A 17,730-nucleotide genomic window follows, 5' to 3' on the forward strand; every position below is an offset into this window, starting at 1 on the left:
AAAAATGCATTTGCATCAAGCCAAGCCAACAAGCTTCTCGCTAACCTCCCACAGTTTCTTTGCCTTCTCTGCATCACTTGCTTCTTTTGAAAGCTGATTCTCAAAGGAAGACGAGTTATTATTCCAGCTCCAATACACCCCTGACTTTTCCCAAACTCGGATCACTCACAACCTACAACCAATCACACTATCAATCAATAATCTGTCTACATATAATACTTATAATCCGATTTACAAAGACTCTGACCTGTGCAAGTCTTTTCCCAGCTTCCTCTTCAGATACGTAACCTTTGGTGATATACTTCTGAAAAGGCGGAAAGAGAAGCCTGAACAGAGGTACGTGCTCTCTGAACAACCCTGTCGTAGCGATGCAACCAGGGTAAAGAGAAGCAAACGTGACACCTGTTTCCTCGTGGTAACGCCTGTGAAGCTCCTGCATTGTCAGCATATTGCATACTTTGCTGTCTTTGTATGCTTTGGCTCCGTCATACTCTCCTCCATCTATCATCGAACTGTTTTGCCCGTTCAGTCCCGATGCTAAGCCTCTTAGGTCTCCGAGGTTCGCCTTCGGCGGTACATTCCCAGCCAAAGTGTTTGTGTTTCCTACAAGAACATAAAGAAACATTCATTGTCTGAAACTAGTAACTGTTTTGACTTGTGTCTTTTTATTTATTTACCTGTTATAGATCCTACGATGATCATACGTTTTGAAAGGATAATCAGATTGTTTCAAGTCATCAAGAAGCAATCTCGACAGAAGAAAATGTCCTAAATGGTTGGTTCCAACGCTGAGCTCAAACCCTTCGGCTGTGAAAGAAGGTTCCTTAGCAGTCGGCTGGTAAACCGCTGCGTTGCAAACAAGAACATCTAACGGCCGTTCTGTTCTCCTGAAACTATCAACAAACTGTTTCACGCTTTCGAGCGAGGCGAGATCGAGATGCATCACCGTGTAGTCTTCCTTGGACATCCCTAACGATTTCGCAGCTTTCTCGGCCTTGAGAAAGTTCCTGCAAGCCATGATCACGTGCCATTTCCCCGTGTCTGCTAAAGCCTTCGCCGTGGCTAAACCTAGACCAGAGGAAGCTCCGGTGATCACTGCTGTGCCTTTTCTCTGTGTCTTCTTTTGCTCCGGCGAGGCTTCGTTAGATGGAGGCGTTGCTGTGACGGTCTGTGCGCGAATAACGGTGGAAAAACGTGGACTTTGTCTTCTCTGTTCTTGTACCAAAACAGAGTATAAACTCAGGACATTCCTCTGTTTTTTTTTTTTTTTTGAGAATTGAATATCTATCAGATGATTGGTTTTTTTTTACCCTTGATGGTTAACAGGTTGGAGATCTTTTCGGCTTTAAGATGGTTTGAAAATGAAAAACCAGTTAAAGTCGTCTCCTTTAGATAAGCATTGAACTTATACCCTGCAAAATCAACTATTGAGACATTTCTGCATTTGCTCGAATTCGGAATAAAAAATTTGATAATACCTCTTTGCGGATTGAGACGGTAGAAGGAAGAAGAGAGGATGCAGCCTGAAGAGCCATTTCTGTACGGAACTGAAGTTGCTAGTGTTCAGTGTCTTTCTACGTTGTTCGATTTGAGGGTGGGAGACAAAAAGATAAGGTAGTATTGGGTTAGTGACACGTGCAACCACTCAGATCACTAGTTTGGGTTCTTTCGTGATGGGCCTAGAGATGGGCCTCTATTAAAAAGACGATTTTACTGTTGATTAACCAACTGAGCTGTCACCGTTGATGAGGTTTGAACGTAAATGATTGACGGTAGATGTATTGAGAACTAATTTGGTGGAAGGGAGAAGAAGGCGGCAACTTAACGGTCGATGAAGAGATTGGAGAGAGGAAACAAAAAAAGAGAAGGAAAACACTTCTGGATCACAACTCTCTTCATCATTTTGCAATTTCTAAAAGTTGCAAAATTACAATGAAGGATTTCATTTTCGTTTCTAATTTATTTTTCTTTCTTCTTCTTCTTCTTCTCTCTCTTCTTCCTTGCTCATCGTCACCTTGTCTAGACCATCTCTTCCTCCTCCATTGTCTTGTTCCTAAGTCTATAACAGGTAACTTTTCCCCCTCTTCGACCTTTTAATCATCATAACGATTTTTGCAAATGATGTTTTCAAGGTAAATTGCATTGTAAAGTTTCAAACTTTACATAGAAAGTAATGAAAAGAGAACCCCTTCAATTGCGGTATTGTGTTAGTTACACTTTCTAGAGAAACCTTTTTGTAATCCAATTATACCAAAAATTTGACTAAGTGAAAAAATGATGATGAATTGTTGACTTTTTTTTGAGAATTGAACATGAATGAATAATTAATCGTTCATTACCCTTTGATTTTATCTTTTTTTCTTTCCGTTTTTCTAAATTAACCAAATTAATAGTATAAAAATTACAAACTTATATATAACGACCTAAAATTCAGCCTAGCTTAGCTTAAACGTGTTAAATAATCACGGAAAATATTTCTATTTTTTACAAACTCTTACCTGTACGCAACCAAAACAAATACTAAAACCTATCTGTGGTCAACTCACCTCTGTATAAATCTTCTTCCTTTACCTTATTTTACAAGTTTCTTCAGAGAAGTCTAAGCTTTTGTACCATCCAACTTTGCATGATTTTTTTTTCTTTTGCAAAACGAATTACTTTGATTTCTTATTCCCATACTGATCTTTGTTTTGATGACTCCGTAATCATGTCTTCGTTGCTTTCTTCATCTTTAAAGTAATATACCATATTATTGTTTTCTTCGATCAAAGACACCATATAATCTTGTAAAGTGAGTAAGCTCAGTCAAATTTTCTAGTCTTCCCAAGTTTAAAATAATGTGCTCTCCTAATGTCAAACACAAACATGTGTCTGGATATATGTGTGCAGGTAGAGGAGGATGAAGCGTGGGAAAGGCGACAAAAAGGGAACAAAGAACCGAGATGTCAGCGGTCAAGTAGTTCCGCTCACGTAATAGCTCAATTGTCTAAGTATATGTTTTAATGAGCATTTTTGCTAGAGATCACGGTGTATAAAGATAAAACACATTTTGTGTGTATGTGTGTGTGAGAGAAGTGATTAGTTTATTACTAATGCAATATTGGTTAGATCCATCAGCTCATTATGTATGAAACTGTTTCAGTGAACCGGTGGTTGTAGCTACGGCTGTGGTTGGAACAAGATCATGGATAGGAGGGCTCTTTACACGGTCCAGTAGACGTCAAGACAAGTCAATCGACTACACTTTGTCTCCTCTTCAGGTTAAGTTTCATAATACCTTCACATATATAAAGAGTTAAGACATCAAAAATAGTTTTGTAATATTTTTGGATTTTCTAATCAACCATATATAGGAGGAAAGACTTCAAAAGCTGCAAGATCGTTTGCTTGTACCTTTTGAGGAGACACGTATTGACCATCAGGTAGGTGTAATTGATCTCATTCTTAATATGTTCAACGGTAACCGAGCAACATAGAGGGATATTGTTTATGCCATAAACATCTTGTGAAATGTTTTGCATTGTTAATGGCGGCAGGAATCATTAAAAGCATTGTGGAATGCTGCATTTCCGAATATAAGTCTCACAGGCTTAGTAACAGAACAATGGAAAGATATGGGATGGCAAGGTCCCAATCCATCTACCGATTTCAGGTAAGATTGTGGTGTGTTAACATCATCTTAAGGGAAAAAATACTTGGGGGCTAAACCGTGTTTTTGTTTAAACATTTTGTTTGAAGGGGTTGTGGATTTATCGCTCTAGAGAATTTGTTATTTTCCGCAAGAACATATCCGGTAATTAAAACCTAATAAACATGTTCATATATTGCTATGGCTTCCTCATGTTACATGAATATTTGTATGAAAATTTGTCTATACAAAATTTGAAGGTTTGTTTCCGGAGGCTATTACTGAAACAAAGAGGCGAGAGGGCAAAGTGGGAGTACCCTTTTGCGGTGGCCGGAATCAATATCTCCTTCATGCTGATTCAAATGCTCGATTTACAAAACACTCGTACGTCCAAGTTTTGTTCTTGTATATAACAATTTCGACTGAAGAACTTTAAAATTATTGTTTTGTTGTTACGCAGCAAAGCCGAAATGTCTTCCGGGAATGAATTTTCTCAAACTCTTAGAAGGTAAACAAAGTATGTTATATATATTCTTTTTACAAGTTAGTGTATGATAATCTTTGAACATTAATCAAGAACCATATCCAAATAAAATTATTACAGAAGACGAGAATGCATTCGATGTACTGTATTGTATATCATTCGCGATGATGGATGCTCAATGGCTTGCGATGCACGCTTCTTACATGGAATTCAATGTATGTCTCTAGTTTATCTCTCCTTTGTAATAACATTTGATGATTATCTTGAAGACTGATGATGCTTGTGTTTACGTATTTAATGTGATTGTATATATGTCAGGAAGTATTGCAGGCGACACGGAATCAGCTAGAGAGAGAGCTTTCTTTGGACGATATTCATCGGATTCAAGATCTCCCTGCTTATAATCTCTTGTTCCAATAGATTTTTCTCTATTTAGATGTGTACATTAACTGGATTTATGTATTTAAAAAACGATAATCAATGAGACAACAAATACTAAAAGATTGAAAATGAATGACCATGTTACATATCTTTTCCTTGGTCAAAGATCTATATGATGCATATACATCCTTGTTTTCTTCTAACATTACTGATGATGAATTGATGATGATGTTGGTGTGGAAGGAAACTAAGAAGTTAACGTGGAATCTTTGACTTGTGTAGTTTTAAATAATCAAAACTCTTACCGTTCGTCTATAATAGTAGTAAAGATCTTCACTCTTCAGACCAGTATTGTCCCTGTCGAGTGTCGACATTAAATTTTTCTCATCCTAACCCTTATTTTGAAAAAGTCGGGGTCTGATGTATGACCTATTTGTATATTCCCAAATGAATATTAAAAAAATAAATAAGATAATGTTCTTTACGTCTGCATTGGAGTTCGAAAGTTTGATAGTTTGATCTTATCCTCAGCATATGACAAAACAGAAGGGATCTACTTTAAAAACCTAACGTGAAGGATAAGATTCCTTACCAGTTACAACCACATTCCCACGATTCGTATACAATTCGAAATGTCTATTTCTTGGAGCTGGACATATTCATTCTTTTCAAAACTTAATTTTATTAATATATTGTATGTAATGTTTCATTACGTATGCTAAGATTCATACTTTAATTTTTTTTTTTTTAATATTTGAACTGTTAACATGATTACTACTTCAGTAACGGTGCTGAGGCACAAAAAGTTATGTTCCTCTCGACAGTGTTAGATAAACTTACAAGAAAGCATTTACTCTGTTTCAAAGACGCAAGTAACAACGATTACTCTGTTTCAACAAGACAACAAACTCTCTATATACTGACATATACTTTTTTTCTTTCTCAAAAGGTTAGGTATCTTCTTAAAACGCTATATCCTAACCCAAAACGCTAACAAAAGCCAGATCACTCTTTTTTTTTTTTTTTAGAAAACGCCAGCGGTTCCATAAACAAAAGGAAAGGATGGGACTTTAAGAGAGAAAACAAACATGGTTTTAGCCACCACGAGGAGTCATTGACATGGTGCAGAAGTAGTTGAAGTCATGATGTTGGACCCTAAGTTGTTTCAGCCAAGAATCCGCAACGCTGTAAAGCGAAGCCAGTCTCTCTTTCATCATGGTCATGGGAAAGCCAAACATCGCCTTGCATCTTGTAAGTAGCCATCCCAAATGGGACCAGACTAATGTCTTCCCCTTCCTTCCTCATCCTCTTTTTCTCCCCTCCATTCTCTTCCGGCTCCATATCTGGTGATGTTATCATTTCTAAGCATTAAACACCATTGTGAAATTGGGAGAGAGAGAGAATGTGTGGATGAATACCTTGAAAAGAAGAAGAAAGAGTGTGGTAAGTGAGGAAACAAGTGGACAAGTCTTTAATGGTTCTCCCCATTGGTATATGATAAATAGGGTACCAAGCAACAGACATCCAGCTCGCTGGAGAAAGATCAACGCTTCTCAACGACATCAATCCCGGATACCTTTGAGCTAACTCATTGATCTGTTGTAATCAAAAACCATCTTCCAAGTGTCAAAACCTAGCTCTCACATTAGATGGAAACAAGCTTTTTATCTAGTTTACCTTATCCATGAGAGGAACTCTGGTATAAGGAGGTGATCTGTCAAAGTACTGGAGATAAAGGTAACCCAAACGATCATTCAAATGCAAGGCGACCTCAAGCCCTTCCTCGGAGACACTCTCATCGCTACCTGAATCACTAAAGGGATACCTATCCCCATCTTCAGACTCTTCCCTAATTAAACACCAAACACCAGCAGATTCCAATCATAAAAGATATCTCAAAAGCAATAAAGATTCAAACTTTCAAAAACCTGATCAAGGAGGAGGAATGAGAGGAAGTGAAAATCTGGATGGCGGAGAGATAAGGGGACGTAGTACTGAACGAGAGATTCGCCGTTGGTGAGATGAATAGGGACACTAGCTCCATAAGCGCTCCATTCATCGTAGCAATCCCAGAGATCACTCAGCCTGAAAAACTCGACCTTTTCTCTCTCCCATGGATGCCACAATCGGTTTAGTGATCTAATCTCCGCCTGTAGATGAAGATAACACATCAATCAATCAGGAGATTTGACATTTGACGATTCGAAACGTTTCTAGATAAAGAAAAGGACAAACCTTTGGGAGAGATTGGGGAGGGACTAAGGGTGTTGTGCAATGAAGGAATCGATCAAGATTCGATTTTTTCGGTGACCCTTTGGTGGCATTCACCATGATGATTCTCCGGAGAAATTGAGAAATGGAGAGAGAGAGACGGAGAGGCAAGAGAGAGAGGATTCTGAGCTTTTGACGTTATGAAGGCTGGATTTTTAAGGGACAAGGAAAAAAAAAGAGGAATGGAAGAGAAGAGAAAATCGATTGTCTTTTAAAAAAATGACCGGAGAAGGAAGGACGATCACAATCTAGACGACAATGTGTGTGTAAGCAATCAATATCGAATATTTTTTTTCTTATTTTATTTTTTATTTTCTCCTTTTCTCGTGTGATTCTCTCGTGAAATAGTTGACGCCACGCGTCGAGATCTCTTGTGCTGAATAAGATTAAAAAAAAAATTACACGGAGAAGATGAAAGATAAAAAAAAATAAGGTAAAAAGCCAGTAAGAAATAGATTTTCCCGGGAAAGACAGAACCTTTTCTCCGGGAACCAGGTACAAAGAGAAAAAAAAAAAGAACGTTTGCTTTGCTGGAGATGATCGTCTCTGTCAAAATGCTTTTTTTTTTTCCTTTTAATATAGTTTGCAGTTTTATCTCTCTGTCTGGATGTTTTAAGGGATATGATCAGAGAAGACAGGACACAGTGAAAAAGGTAATGCGGAAAATAGTCAAAGAGTTATGCTTCATCGTCCACCACTCACCACTTCTCATTTTCTTCACGTGCTTTTGTCGTTGCTATATACAGTAGTTTATAAATAAAAGTCCAATCATATCGAAATCTATGCATGGACTGATCTTTTATTATACTTACTTCATTATCTAGACGTCTAAAGTTTTAACCCCGGAAATAGTGCGGTACATGGCTTAAGAAAATATGATTTGATGGTTTCTTTTTTAAAAAACTTGGAGAAAACATATAGTTCTACTTCTAGTAGCTTTTGGTGACGCAGACGCAAAAACGAAAAAATAATTTCGTAATTTATTATTACGGTAAATATAATAATATATTTCCATGGAAGAAAATTAATATCTGACCTGCACTGGTACCTTATTAAATATCGTTGACAATGGGAAAAACGTGATGCAAAGATTTTTAATTACTTGGTACATAAAATTAGGCGTAGTGGGTTATACAGCAGCCAGCCACCACCGTCATTATCTTACACTAATTAACTTTAACGTATTGGAAAGGTCATTAATCAGTAGTAGTATTAGAAATTTAGAATGCATGCACTTACACGTGTTTGCTATTAATTACGTTGAACTTAGCAAACAGCTACAGTTTACTAGGACTCAAACCAAATCCAATCCAAACAGAGTGATACTCCATGAGATGCAAGATTTTTAAAAAATAAATGCGAGCCATGTGGTAGTTGATTTCACATGTATACCTACATGTGAGATGTTCGTATGATTTGGGTAGTTGTGGAGCTGTGGTCACCTAAATACTAAAACTACCAAACCACACACTTTGTGGGCTTTGCAGATGGGCCATTGAAGAGGCGTTCATAAGCTGGACCCTTTTCTTGATAGCAATTAATGAAAGTGAACTAATTTCGGCCTTTGGGCATTCAAAAATGTAAGTTACACTTCCCTCAATTTCAACGCCACACCACAGCTGAATAAACTGCATTACACTCTCAATGTGAATTTTCTATATACTACCATGGAAAGTTATATCTTGTACAGAAACTTAACGTTAGTCGATCTTTTGAGTTATGACCCACAGATAAAATGTCGGACTAAACTTAGAGTTACCACTAGTTTGACGATCCATTGACTTTGCAGTTCTTCATAAAGTAACTGAAAGTTCTTCAAAATAACTAACATTGACAGTCTAACACATATTGATCTTTGGTGGTAAATTCCAGAAATCAAGAACTGTTAAAGAGGTAGTGCTCTGCTCACACACTAACAGTATATACACTTCAATTAGAAAATGGAATTCGTTATTGTAAATGATAATTAAGTAAATTATCATGAAAGTGTTTTACAAAAACAAACGAGCAAATTCAAATTTTTTTTTTCTCTTCTCATATAATCCAATATGCATTTAAGGGTAAAAGAAAACTTCATCAACAAGGTACTTGAGAGAAGAAGAAGAAATTGTTAGGGCTCACTGTAGATTTATCTTCCTCTCGAGAGAGCTTTCTCAGCAGTCTCCATCTCTTCAAGAATCCTCGCCTTCCTCTTCGCCGGGATCGGAGCCGTCGGTCCAAAACTCACATAATGTCCGGACACAGCATTCAACGCCGAGTAGATATCCCTGAAAGACGCTTTCCCGAGAAGAGCTTTCTCCTTCCTGTACTTGGCAACCCACGAGTTCGACGCTTCTCTCAGCTCAGCCACCGCGTCCGCCACATTAGGATCCGTCCTCTCCATCGAGAGCGTCGTCCGGACTTTGGAGATCACCGCCGACGTATCTTTCACGTACTCTTCGTCTTCGGCGGCGGAAGCCGGCGACGGAGCTAGAAACGGGAGCGATTGCGTTAGAAGAAGCGTCGATGCGGCGGATATTGAGAGTACATCGCGGCGGAGGAGGTTGTGACGACGTGGAGGAGGAAGAGGAGGAGATACGGAGGCGGTGATGACCGGTTTATGCTGCGTTGGAACAGAACTGGGTTTGAGAAGAGTAGCTGTCGCTGAAGCTGAAGCCATTGTCGGAACTCGAGGAAAGGTGTACGAGTGTGAAGAAGAGTTTAGTAAAAATGTCTTGGGAGTGCTGGATTTCGGACGCGTGTCCTTATCTTCTTATCCTGACTGTACGGTTTTGGATGATAAGAGATATGGAAGATCCAAGTCCAACAATGGAGTCTCTCTGTTCTAGATCTTCTGGGTCCCACTGCCATGTCAAGGTATTGTCTTTATTTTTGCGATTGGGTCTCTTTTGTTATCAAAGGCCCAAACATTTTAATAAAATAGTGGAAGCCCATACATTTAAATAAAATAATGGAGGCCCATAAGTCTAACCCCCCACCCAATCAGTGACTAATCTGCATGGTCTCATGGATAGACACTTTTGATAATGATGTTGGAGGATTAACTTAGACCCACAAATCACGTGACATTCTATAATTTCTAATTGCTGTCATACACATGGGATGATGAACTTTTTCCCTCACTCTTTTTCCAAAGCTAATTATAATAAACTTTCTAATGAAAATAATAATAAAGAAACTTTGGAATAAAAAGATAAAGAGCTTTTATAATAAAGAGTGTATTCAATTGGCCAGGTGTGAAAAGAGAAAATAAAAAGGAAAGAGTAATGCAACTAGGACTAGTCTACGTGAGAAGTCCGTGAACCATACGATTTGTCAACACATAACTAAGTGGGAAAGAAGCTGTGACCTGTCATTAACTTTTTGTTATAGTTGAAATCACAATCGAAATAAATACGTAACGTTATGTATTTGGATTTCATGATTTCTAACCACATGAAAATGATTTATCTATTTTAATAAATTGTGGGAGTTCAACGAGACATCAATGTTTGGTTGCATTTACAATCTTTACATGTCGACGACTACCAACCATATTGTCTAAAAAACATGTACTTCTATGTGTTTTGTAAAATGAAATCTAATGTCTGAGTGTTGTATAAAAAGGGTGAAAATGCGCAAAACAACTATACAGAAGTGGTAAAGTGGTAAGTTGAACTAAGTAACAAAATAAATGTAAGAATAGAAAGTAATGACTAGTAGTAATATGATAGGGCGTGGAGGAAAGCTTTGATTGATTATGATATTACATGAGAGAAGCGAAGAAACAAGAAAAGATTCTGTGGGAGGAGCTCCTTGTTTTTTATTATCTCTATCTTTTGCTAATTCGCTTTCTCCAATTAAACGAGATCTCACCCATATCTCCGACGACTACAACTACTTCTTCACCAATCACACACAACTCTCTCATCTCTCCATCTCTCTTTCGCACTTCAACTAGTCACTATCTCTGCATAATAATAGTTATTCATTATTTCCAGACGAACCCCTATCCACACCAAAGGTTCGTCCTTTTTGCTCTGTTTTGCTCAAAAATCTTTCGTTCGTTTCTCTTTCTGAATCTCACCACTCTCGTGTAGACTCTGTGTGATCTCTCATTTGCTTGGATCGTTCGAGTTTCATAGGATCTGCTCTGATTTTTTTTTTTTTTTGGTTTGGTTTGTTGTCGTTCTCCTTTTTTCTCAGTCTGCACTTATCAGAGTTATTGATGAAGTTCTGAGATCCGTTTATATCTGAAAAAGTGAATCAATTTTCCACTTGAAAGATACCACCTTTTTTGCTTTCAATGGAATCTCCCACTTGAGTTTCTTATTTACGATTCCCCTGTCTCTAGACATTTTACAAGAATCTATGGATTTTCACAATTTTAGGGTTTGCATCATTTGCATATATGTCTGTATATTAATATTAAACTTATTCAACGATGATCTCTTTATGGGGATTAGAGGTTTTAGCTCTCTCTAACTACTCAGATAAAGCTTTGAGGATCTGCATTCTCGTCAGTTTTGTCTTTTCACTGAAAATTGTAAAAGAAAAGAGAGTGTAAATGTATGAGAAACATTGCAATGAAAATGAAAATGTTCATTTCATGATCTCATTATATTTTGCAGTTTGCCTCTCATAACAATCATTGTGCCTTTTAACACTAATAGGGAAACTCTCTCTTGTTGATTTGCATGTCTTTCCTGTGTTTTCCTGTCTTTTTTTTTGATTTAACTTATTAATCAAGGATTAGTGAATTGGAACAATAAGAGTCTTAAGGCTTTGGTTGAATGACCAAACAATAAAGACAGGCTGTTTAGTAAAATATAAATTTTCTATTGCAAAGACCCACATGCTTGGGTTTTCTTCTTTATGACTTGTTGGAGTCTGCTGTTCTTTTGGAACTCTGCATTAAACAATTCATTAAATCATTTTTTCTGCAATGTTTTCAGCTGATACTGGTCCATACATCATCATTGACCAAGATTTGAAGAAAAGGTTTTGCACAGATCAAGAGTTTCTTTTTTTTTTAATTCAGAAGTAAGAAACTTGTGTGAAAGCTCTTTGATTTTGACCAAGTGTGTTGGTGAAGCGTTTTACATTGGGGGAGGATCTGTTTTTGGTACAAGAGGAGGAGTCTTTTTTTCTGTCTTATTCTGTACTATCATCCCTCTGCGATCAGATTCATATCTTGTGCTTGCATTGACCAATGGGAGGTTGTGTGTCCAAGAGCAATGAAGAGCCTATGTATCGTCCCTGCCTCGGGATGGGGTGCTGTGGGAGCAAAATGGGGAGGAGGACATCTTCAGGCCGCATCGTTTCGCTTAACAACTTGGTCTCTATTCCTAACCGGATCACCAGCAACGGAAAGAGCAAGAGTTCTTGCATTTTCACTCAACAGGGACGCAAGGGAGTTAATCAGGACTCAATGATCGTGTGGGAAGTAAGCTTCTTCCTCCTCAGTGATGTTTTACTAGAGCTTTTGTGTCAATGTTAAGCAAGGGTTTGGTGTTTGTGTTTCTGTAGGATTTCATGTCTAAAGATGTGACATTCTGCGGTGTTTTTGACGGACACGGTCCTCATGGTCACCTTGTTTCTCGTAAAGTGAGAGAATCTTTGCCTGTGAGGTTACTGTCTTTCGTGAATTCGATTCAGTCGAAGCAAAACGTTTCAAACAAATCAGATAGCCAAGAAGCTGACAAGGAGGAAGAAGAAGCTAGTGAGGAGGAGGATAAGTTGAAGCTCTTATGGGAAGAGGCTTTCTTGAAAGCTTTCAGTGCTATGGATAAGGAACTGCGTTCCCATCCTAATGTGGAATGCTTCTGCAGCGGCAGCACTGCTGTTACAATCATTAAACAGGTTAATCTTTGACAACAACAAAAGATCTCTTTCTTTCCGTTGTATTTGGTTTTGATTGTGTGTGTTTTGATTGTGTTTTCAGGGGTCAAACCTATTCATGGGAAACATTGGGGACTCTCGGGCGATACTTGGATCCAAAGACAGCGATGATTCAATGGTTGCTACTCAGCTAACAGTTGACTTGAAGCCTGACTTACCAAGTAATAATAATAATGCTTTTAACAACATTTTTTTTGTGAATATTTTCTTGATTTTGTCTGATTGTTTTTCAAATGATGTTACTAGGGGAAGCAGAGAGGATCAAACAGTGTAAAGGTAGAGTGTTTGCGCTGGAAGACGAGCCAGAGGTGCCACGAGTCTGGCTACCATATGATAATGCTCCTGGATTAGCCATGGCTAGGGCTTTTGGTGATTTCTGTCTGAAAGACTACGGTGTGATCTCAGTACCCGGTTCTCTCACCGTGTTCTCACAGAGAGAGACCAGTTCATTGTCTTGGCCTCTGATGGAGTAAAACCGCTGAAACTTTCTTTTCAGGTTCTCTCAGCTTTTTATGAATTGTGCTTTTTACTGATGCTTCCAATTTGATAGGTATGGGATGTGCTAAGCAACGAAGAAGTGGTTGAAGTGGTGGCATCAGCACCAAAGCCGAGCATCAGCAGCTAGGCTAGTGGTGGATTCAGCTGCAAGGGAGTGGAAGCTGAAGTACCCGACTTCGAAAATGGACGACTGTGCGGTCGTGTGTTTGTTTCTCGACGGGAAGATGGACTCGGATTCATCAGACTACGAAGAGCAAGGATACTACTCGTCAGCAACGAACGCAGTAGAAGAATCAGAGGAAAACCAGGTGAATGCAGCAGAACCGTGTCTTCAGAGAAACGTCACGGTCAGGGCGTCAACAGAAAACAGCAGTTTCGGTAATGTGAATGCAGAAGCGATTAATGATGTTGCAGAGAAGGAGAAAACTAAGGAAGGTGAACAGAACTGGTCCGGACTAGAAGGAGTTACTCGAGTGAACTCATTAGTTCAGCTTCCAAGATTCTCTGGAGAAGAAACTAAGACTTGAGATATGGCTTTTCATTGTTTTTTTTTCAAGAATTGATTTTAGTGTTCCAAAGAAAAGAAAAGTTTGCTGGTTGCATGCATCTATTTGCCTAATCAAATTCATAAAATGTAAATGTGTTAGCTTCTTGGTATGTGCCTCTTGATTGTTCAAACTCTCTAAAAAAAATCTCACAGCTTGGTGAGAGAGAGTGGTAAAAAAAAATGTTCTTGGAAATAAAAAAAAATTGTTCTTGAAATAAAAAAAGAGGTCCCACCGAGAATTGAACTCGGGTACTAGATTCAGAGTCTAATGTCCTAACCGCTAGACCATGGGACCGTTGTTATACCTTCCTTCTTAAAATTATAAAAGCAAAACCATAACGTTTCGAGTTCTATATGACGAATGTCACAGCAGCATTGGTGTAGGCTGAGAAAACCACCGATGCGAAGACTTTCCCGGAAACCCTTTTCCGTCACTGCTCCGAATCGTCCGCGTAGCTCTTCAAAATGCTTCCGTCTGCACAAAGACGACACCTTTTTATCGTCGGAAGGTTCAAAAGGTTCGCCTTTACAAAGTGTTAGGTGGCTGTTCAGTGGTGGTAGCACCAGTCCGCTTCCTCCTCCGGAGTGGATAGAGCCCTTCAACGACGTCTCCGACCTCGTGAAATCGTCTCGTAGCCTCAAGCCGTCTCCTTGGGTGAGTCAAATTCTCAACCTTTTAGATGGTTCGGAGTCGATGGAGTCGAATCTCGACGCTTTCTGCCGTAAGTTCCTCATCAAGCTATCTCCGAGTTTCGTCTCTTTCGTGTTGAGATCCGACGAGGTTGTTCGCGAGAGAGGACAGCAGCACGTTGTCGCTTGGCGGTTCTTTAATTGGGCTGGTAAGCAGAAGAAGTACACGCATAACCTCGAGTGTTACGTCTCCTTGGTTGATGTTTTGGCTATGGAGAAAGATGTGGATAGGATTAAGTCTCTCTGTCGCGAGTTGAGGAAGATGGAGTTTGCTTTGAGTGTTGGTTTCTGCGAATGAGCTGATCAAGAGTTTGGGAAGCTTGGTATGGTGGAGGAGTTGCTGTGGGTGTGGCGCAAGATGAAGGAGAATGGGATCGAGCCCACTCTGTATACTTACAACTTTTTGATGAACGGATTGGTCAGCTCGATGTTTGTTGACTCCGCAGAGCGTGTTTTCGAGGTTATGGAGAGTGGGAGGATCAAGCCTGACGTCGTGACGTATAACACGATGATTAAAGGTTATTGCAAAGCGGGGCGGACGCAGAGAGCTGTGGAGAAGGTTAGGGATATGGAGACGAGAGGTCTCGAGGCTGATAAGATTACTTACATGACTGTGATCCAGGCGTGTTATGCTGACAGTGACTTTAGCTCTTGCGTGGCTTTGTATCAAGAGATGGATGAGAACGGGCTTGAGGTTCCGTCTCATGCGTATAGTTTAGTGATCGGAGGGCTTTGCAAGGAAGGGAAGTTGAACGAAGGGTACGCTGTTTTCGAGAGTATGATCCGCAAAGGTGTTAAACCGAACGTGGCTGTATACACTGTTTTGATTGATGGTTATGTGAAGTTCGGAAGCGTTGAAGACGCGTTGAGGCTTTTAGAGAGGATGATGAGAGAAGGGTTTGAGCCTGATGTGGTGACTTATTCGGTTGTCGTGAACGGTTTTGTGCAAAAACGGGAGAGTGGAAGAGGCGTTGGGGTATTTCGAGGCTTGCCGGTTCAAAGGGTTGGCTATCAACTCGATGTTTTACTCTAGTCTTATAGACGGGTTAGGAAAAGCGGGTCGAGTAGATGAAGCTGAGAGGCTTTTCGAAGAGATGTCTGAGAAGGGATGCACTAGAGACTCGTACTGTTACAATGCCTGATAGATGCGTTCACAAAGTGTGGGAAGGTTGATGAGGCGTTAGCGTTGTTTAAGAGGATGGAGGAAGAAGAAGGCTGTGATCAAACGGTTTATACGTACACTATACTCATATCAGGAATGTTTAAAGAGCGTAGAAACGAAGAGGCGTTGAAGCTCTGGGAGATGATGATAGACAAGGGTATTACACCGACCGCAGCTTGCTTCAGGGCTTTGTCGACTGGACTTTGTTTGTCGGGGAAAGTGGGGAGAGCATGTAAGATACTGGATGAGTTAGCTCCGATGGGTGTGATTCTTGATGCAGCGTGTGAAGACATGATTAACACGCTGTGTAAAGCTGGTAGGATCAAGGAAGCTTGTAAGTTAGCTGATGGGATCACTGAGAGAGGGAGAGAAGTGCCTGGGAGGATCCGTACTGTTATGATAAATGCTTTGAGGAAAGTTGGGAAGTCTGATTTGGCTATGAAGCTGATGCACAGCAAGATTGGGATTGGGTATGAGAGGATGGGTAGTATTAAGAGGCGTGTCAAGTTTAGAACTTTACTTGATAGCTTTGATCATCATGACTTTTAAAGCGTTAATGTTTGTTCTTTCCTAAATATAGCTTCCGGTTTGGCTTCTGTTTCAGTAAACCGGGACCAGATTTGTGAAACTTACCTGTTGAATAGGTGTTAGAAACGAAGAGAGCACCCTTTAAAATGCCTTGAAGTTCTCTGGCGCGCACAAGTGGCACTAGTTTTGGTTCCTCTCTCTGTGACTATTAAGTACTCCTTCGTTGAAACATATTCTCACTGCATTCTTGATTTCTGTCAACATCCAACGACCTCTGAGAACCTTTTTCTTGAATATACTTTCTTTCTTGATCTAGCAATAACAAACGATCTTAGAAATGGCACGACAGGATCCTAATCCATTGCCGATGAAGAGATCAACCCTTTTGCGGTAAGGAAGCTCTCTGTTTCTTGAATCAGGAATCAAATTACTGATCTTACCGTTTTGGTTTTCTAATGTTTCTAGAATAATACAAGTGTTCCTCCTGCAAGCAACTCCCATCTCAAGCCGCTTCCACCTGAACCACATGATCGTGGTGACACAGTTGATATCCCTTTGGGTTCCACCCAGGTACCGTTCTTCAATATACCTCCTACGTTTTTGCCTTTAAATGCTTGCTCAAAAATGTGGTTTCTGTTTGAAGGATCTTCGAGCTAAACAGATGGAACTACAGGCTAAGGAGAACGAACTGAAACGGAAAGAGCAGGTAATTTTTTGGACATTTACAGTTTCCATGTGAACTGTATTGATCTCAGTCTTCTTCTTCTTGTCATAATGCAGGAGCTTAAAAGAAGAGAAGATGCAATAGCACGAAGTACACAACATTCTATATCGTCTAGTGATACTTCTTTAGGGGGTATTATTTGTAGCTAACCTGATACGGCTTGTTTTTTGGCAGGTGGAGTTGTCATTGAGGAGAAGAACTGGCCAGAGTTTTTTCCTCTAATTCATCATGACATTTCTAACGAGATTCCTATTCACTTACAGAAGATACAATATGTCGCATTCGCCTCATTATTAGGTAATGCATAGACCACCCTGCAACAAATCCTGGACTTGTCCAGAGTCTAGTCAAAACTTAACAGTCTAATTAAACTACTGAACTATATGCAGGGTTGATAGCATGCCTCTTGTGGAATATTGTGGCAGTAACTGTAGCTTGGATCAACGGAGGAGGTTTACTGATTTTACCACAAATGATTTTGATTAATTCCACTGGTCATGTTCACTCATCTGATTCTTCTGATGCAATCAGGTCCCACTATATGGCTTATGTCAATCATCTACTTCATTTCTGGTGTCCCTGGGCTTACGTCTTATGGTATCGTCCTCTTTACCGCGCTACCAGGTACAAAAATCATCTCTATAAGTATATGTTGTAAGATACTAAATGAGTCAGTAATACAATTGTGTACACTTACCTACCTATGCAGAACTGATAGTGCCCTGAAGTTTGGAACTTTCTTCTTGTTTTACATGGTAAGTTAAACCATATCCCCCCCCCCCCCCCATTGGTAATTTCCTCATGCATCAGAGTTCTTTCGATGTTTAACACTGTCTTGAACGTTTTCAGTTTCACATTGCGTTCTGCGGCTTTGCTGCAGTTGCTCCACCAGTCGTCTTTCGAGGAAAGTCTCTCACGTAAGAGTTTTCTTCTATAT

The 17,730-nt window shown here is 39.5% G+C and overlaps 4 protein-coding genes, 1 non-coding gene and 3 pseudogenes across 5 annotated transcripts; 4 read left to right on the plus strand and 4 right to left on the minus strand.

Annotated features, from left to right (window-relative positions):
- Positions 1-10: 10 nt before the first annotated feature.
- Positions 11-1,404, minus strand: LOC130505161 (protochlorophyllide reductase C, chloroplastic-like). Its single transcript, XM_056999747.1, is given in 6 exon segments — positions 11-150; positions 152-172; positions 248-603; positions 678-711; positions 713-1,215; positions 1,311-1,404. Coding segments are annotated over 5 exon segments (852 nt in total). The 5' UTR covers positions 1,019-1,215; positions 1,311-1,404; the 3' UTR covers positions 11-15.
- On the plus strand, positions 1,017-4,533 carry LOC130505158 (uncharacterized). Its single transcript, XM_056999746.1, has 10 exons — positions 1,017-1,166; positions 2,890-2,990; positions 3,143-3,260; positions 3,354-3,422; positions 3,537-3,652; positions 3,739-3,793; positions 3,889-4,012; positions 4,089-4,136; positions 4,233-4,327; positions 4,431-4,533. The coding sequence occupies exons 1-10, from the start codon at positions 1,017-1,019 to the stop codon at positions 4,530-4,532; spliced, it is 978 nt and encodes a 325-aa protein (XP_056855726.1). The 3' UTR covers position 4,533.
- Positions 4,534-5,324: 791 nt separating this feature from the next.
- On the minus strand, positions 5,325-6,907 carry LOC130505159 (uncharacterized; annotated as a pseudogene).
- A 1,785-nt stretch (positions 6,908-8,692) lies between these two features.
- Positions 8,693-9,480, minus strand: LOC130505157 (photosystem II repair protein PSB27-H1, chloroplastic-like). Its single transcript, XM_056999745.1, has one exon. The coding sequence runs from the start codon at positions 9,421-9,423 to the stop codon at positions 8,893-8,895; it is 531 nt and encodes a 176-aa protein (XP_056855725.1). The 5' UTR covers positions 9,424-9,480; the 3' UTR covers positions 8,693-8,892.
- A 1,007-nt stretch (positions 9,481-10,487) lies between these two features.
- Positions 10,488-13,792, plus strand: LOC108861195 (probable protein phosphatase 2C 1). The gene is given in 8 exon segments (XM_056999744.1): positions 10,488-10,767; positions 11,699-12,189; positions 12,273-12,605; positions 12,688-12,805; positions 12,891-13,052; positions 13,055-13,113; positions 13,195-13,245; positions 13,247-13,792. Coding segments are annotated over 7 exon segments (1,380 nt in total). The 5' UTR covers positions 10,488-10,767; positions 11,699-11,955; the 3' UTR covers positions 13,670-13,792.
- Positions 13,793-13,913: 121 nt separating this feature from the next.
- On the minus strand, positions 13,914-13,984 carry TRNAQ-CUG (transfer RNA glutamine (anticodon CUG)). The gene has a single exon. It is a non-coding gene; the product is annotated as a tRNA-Gln (tRNA).
- Positions 13,985-14,075: 91 nt separating this feature from the next.
- On the plus strand, positions 14,076-16,344 carry LOC130505155 (pentatricopeptide repeat-containing protein At1g03560, mitochondrial-like; annotated as a pseudogene).
- Positions 16,345-16,406: 62 nt separating this feature from the next.
- On the plus strand, positions 16,407-17,714 carry LOC130505156 (secretory carrier-associated membrane protein 2-like; annotated as a pseudogene).
- The last annotated feature ends 16 nt before the right edge of the window (positions 17,715-17,730 follow it).

The sequence above is a fragment of the Raphanus sativus genome, unplaced genomic scaffold (assembly GCF_000801105.2).
Source record: "Raphanus sativus cultivar WK10039 unplaced genomic scaffold, ASM80110v3 Scaffold2047, whole genome shotgun sequence".
In the NCBI taxonomy this organism is placed as follows: domain Eukaryota; kingdom Viridiplantae; phylum Streptophyta; class Magnoliopsida; order Brassicales; family Brassicaceae; genus Raphanus; species Raphanus sativus.

What these genes read in the sequence shown, in the direction of transcription:
- LOC130505158 (XM_056999746.1), top strand. Translation starts at nt 1,017, where the DNA reads ATGATCACGTGCCATTTCCCCGTGTCTGCTAAAGCCTTCGCCGTGGCT. An exon ending in ATGGAGGCGTTGCTGTGACG is followed by an intron (nt 1,167 to 2,889) that starts GTCTGTGCGCGA and finishes ATATGTGTGCAG; the next exon opens with GTAGAGGAGGATGAAGCGTG. An exon ending in TTTCCGCAAGAACATATCCG is followed by an intron (nt 3,794 to 3,888) that starts GTAATTAAAACC and finishes CAAAATTTGAAG; the next exon opens with GTTTGTTTCCGGAGGCTATT.
- LOC130505157 (XM_056999745.1), bottom strand. Translation starts at nt 9,423, where the DNA reads ATGGCTTCAGCTTCAGCGACAGCTACTCTTCTCAAACCCAGTTCTGTT.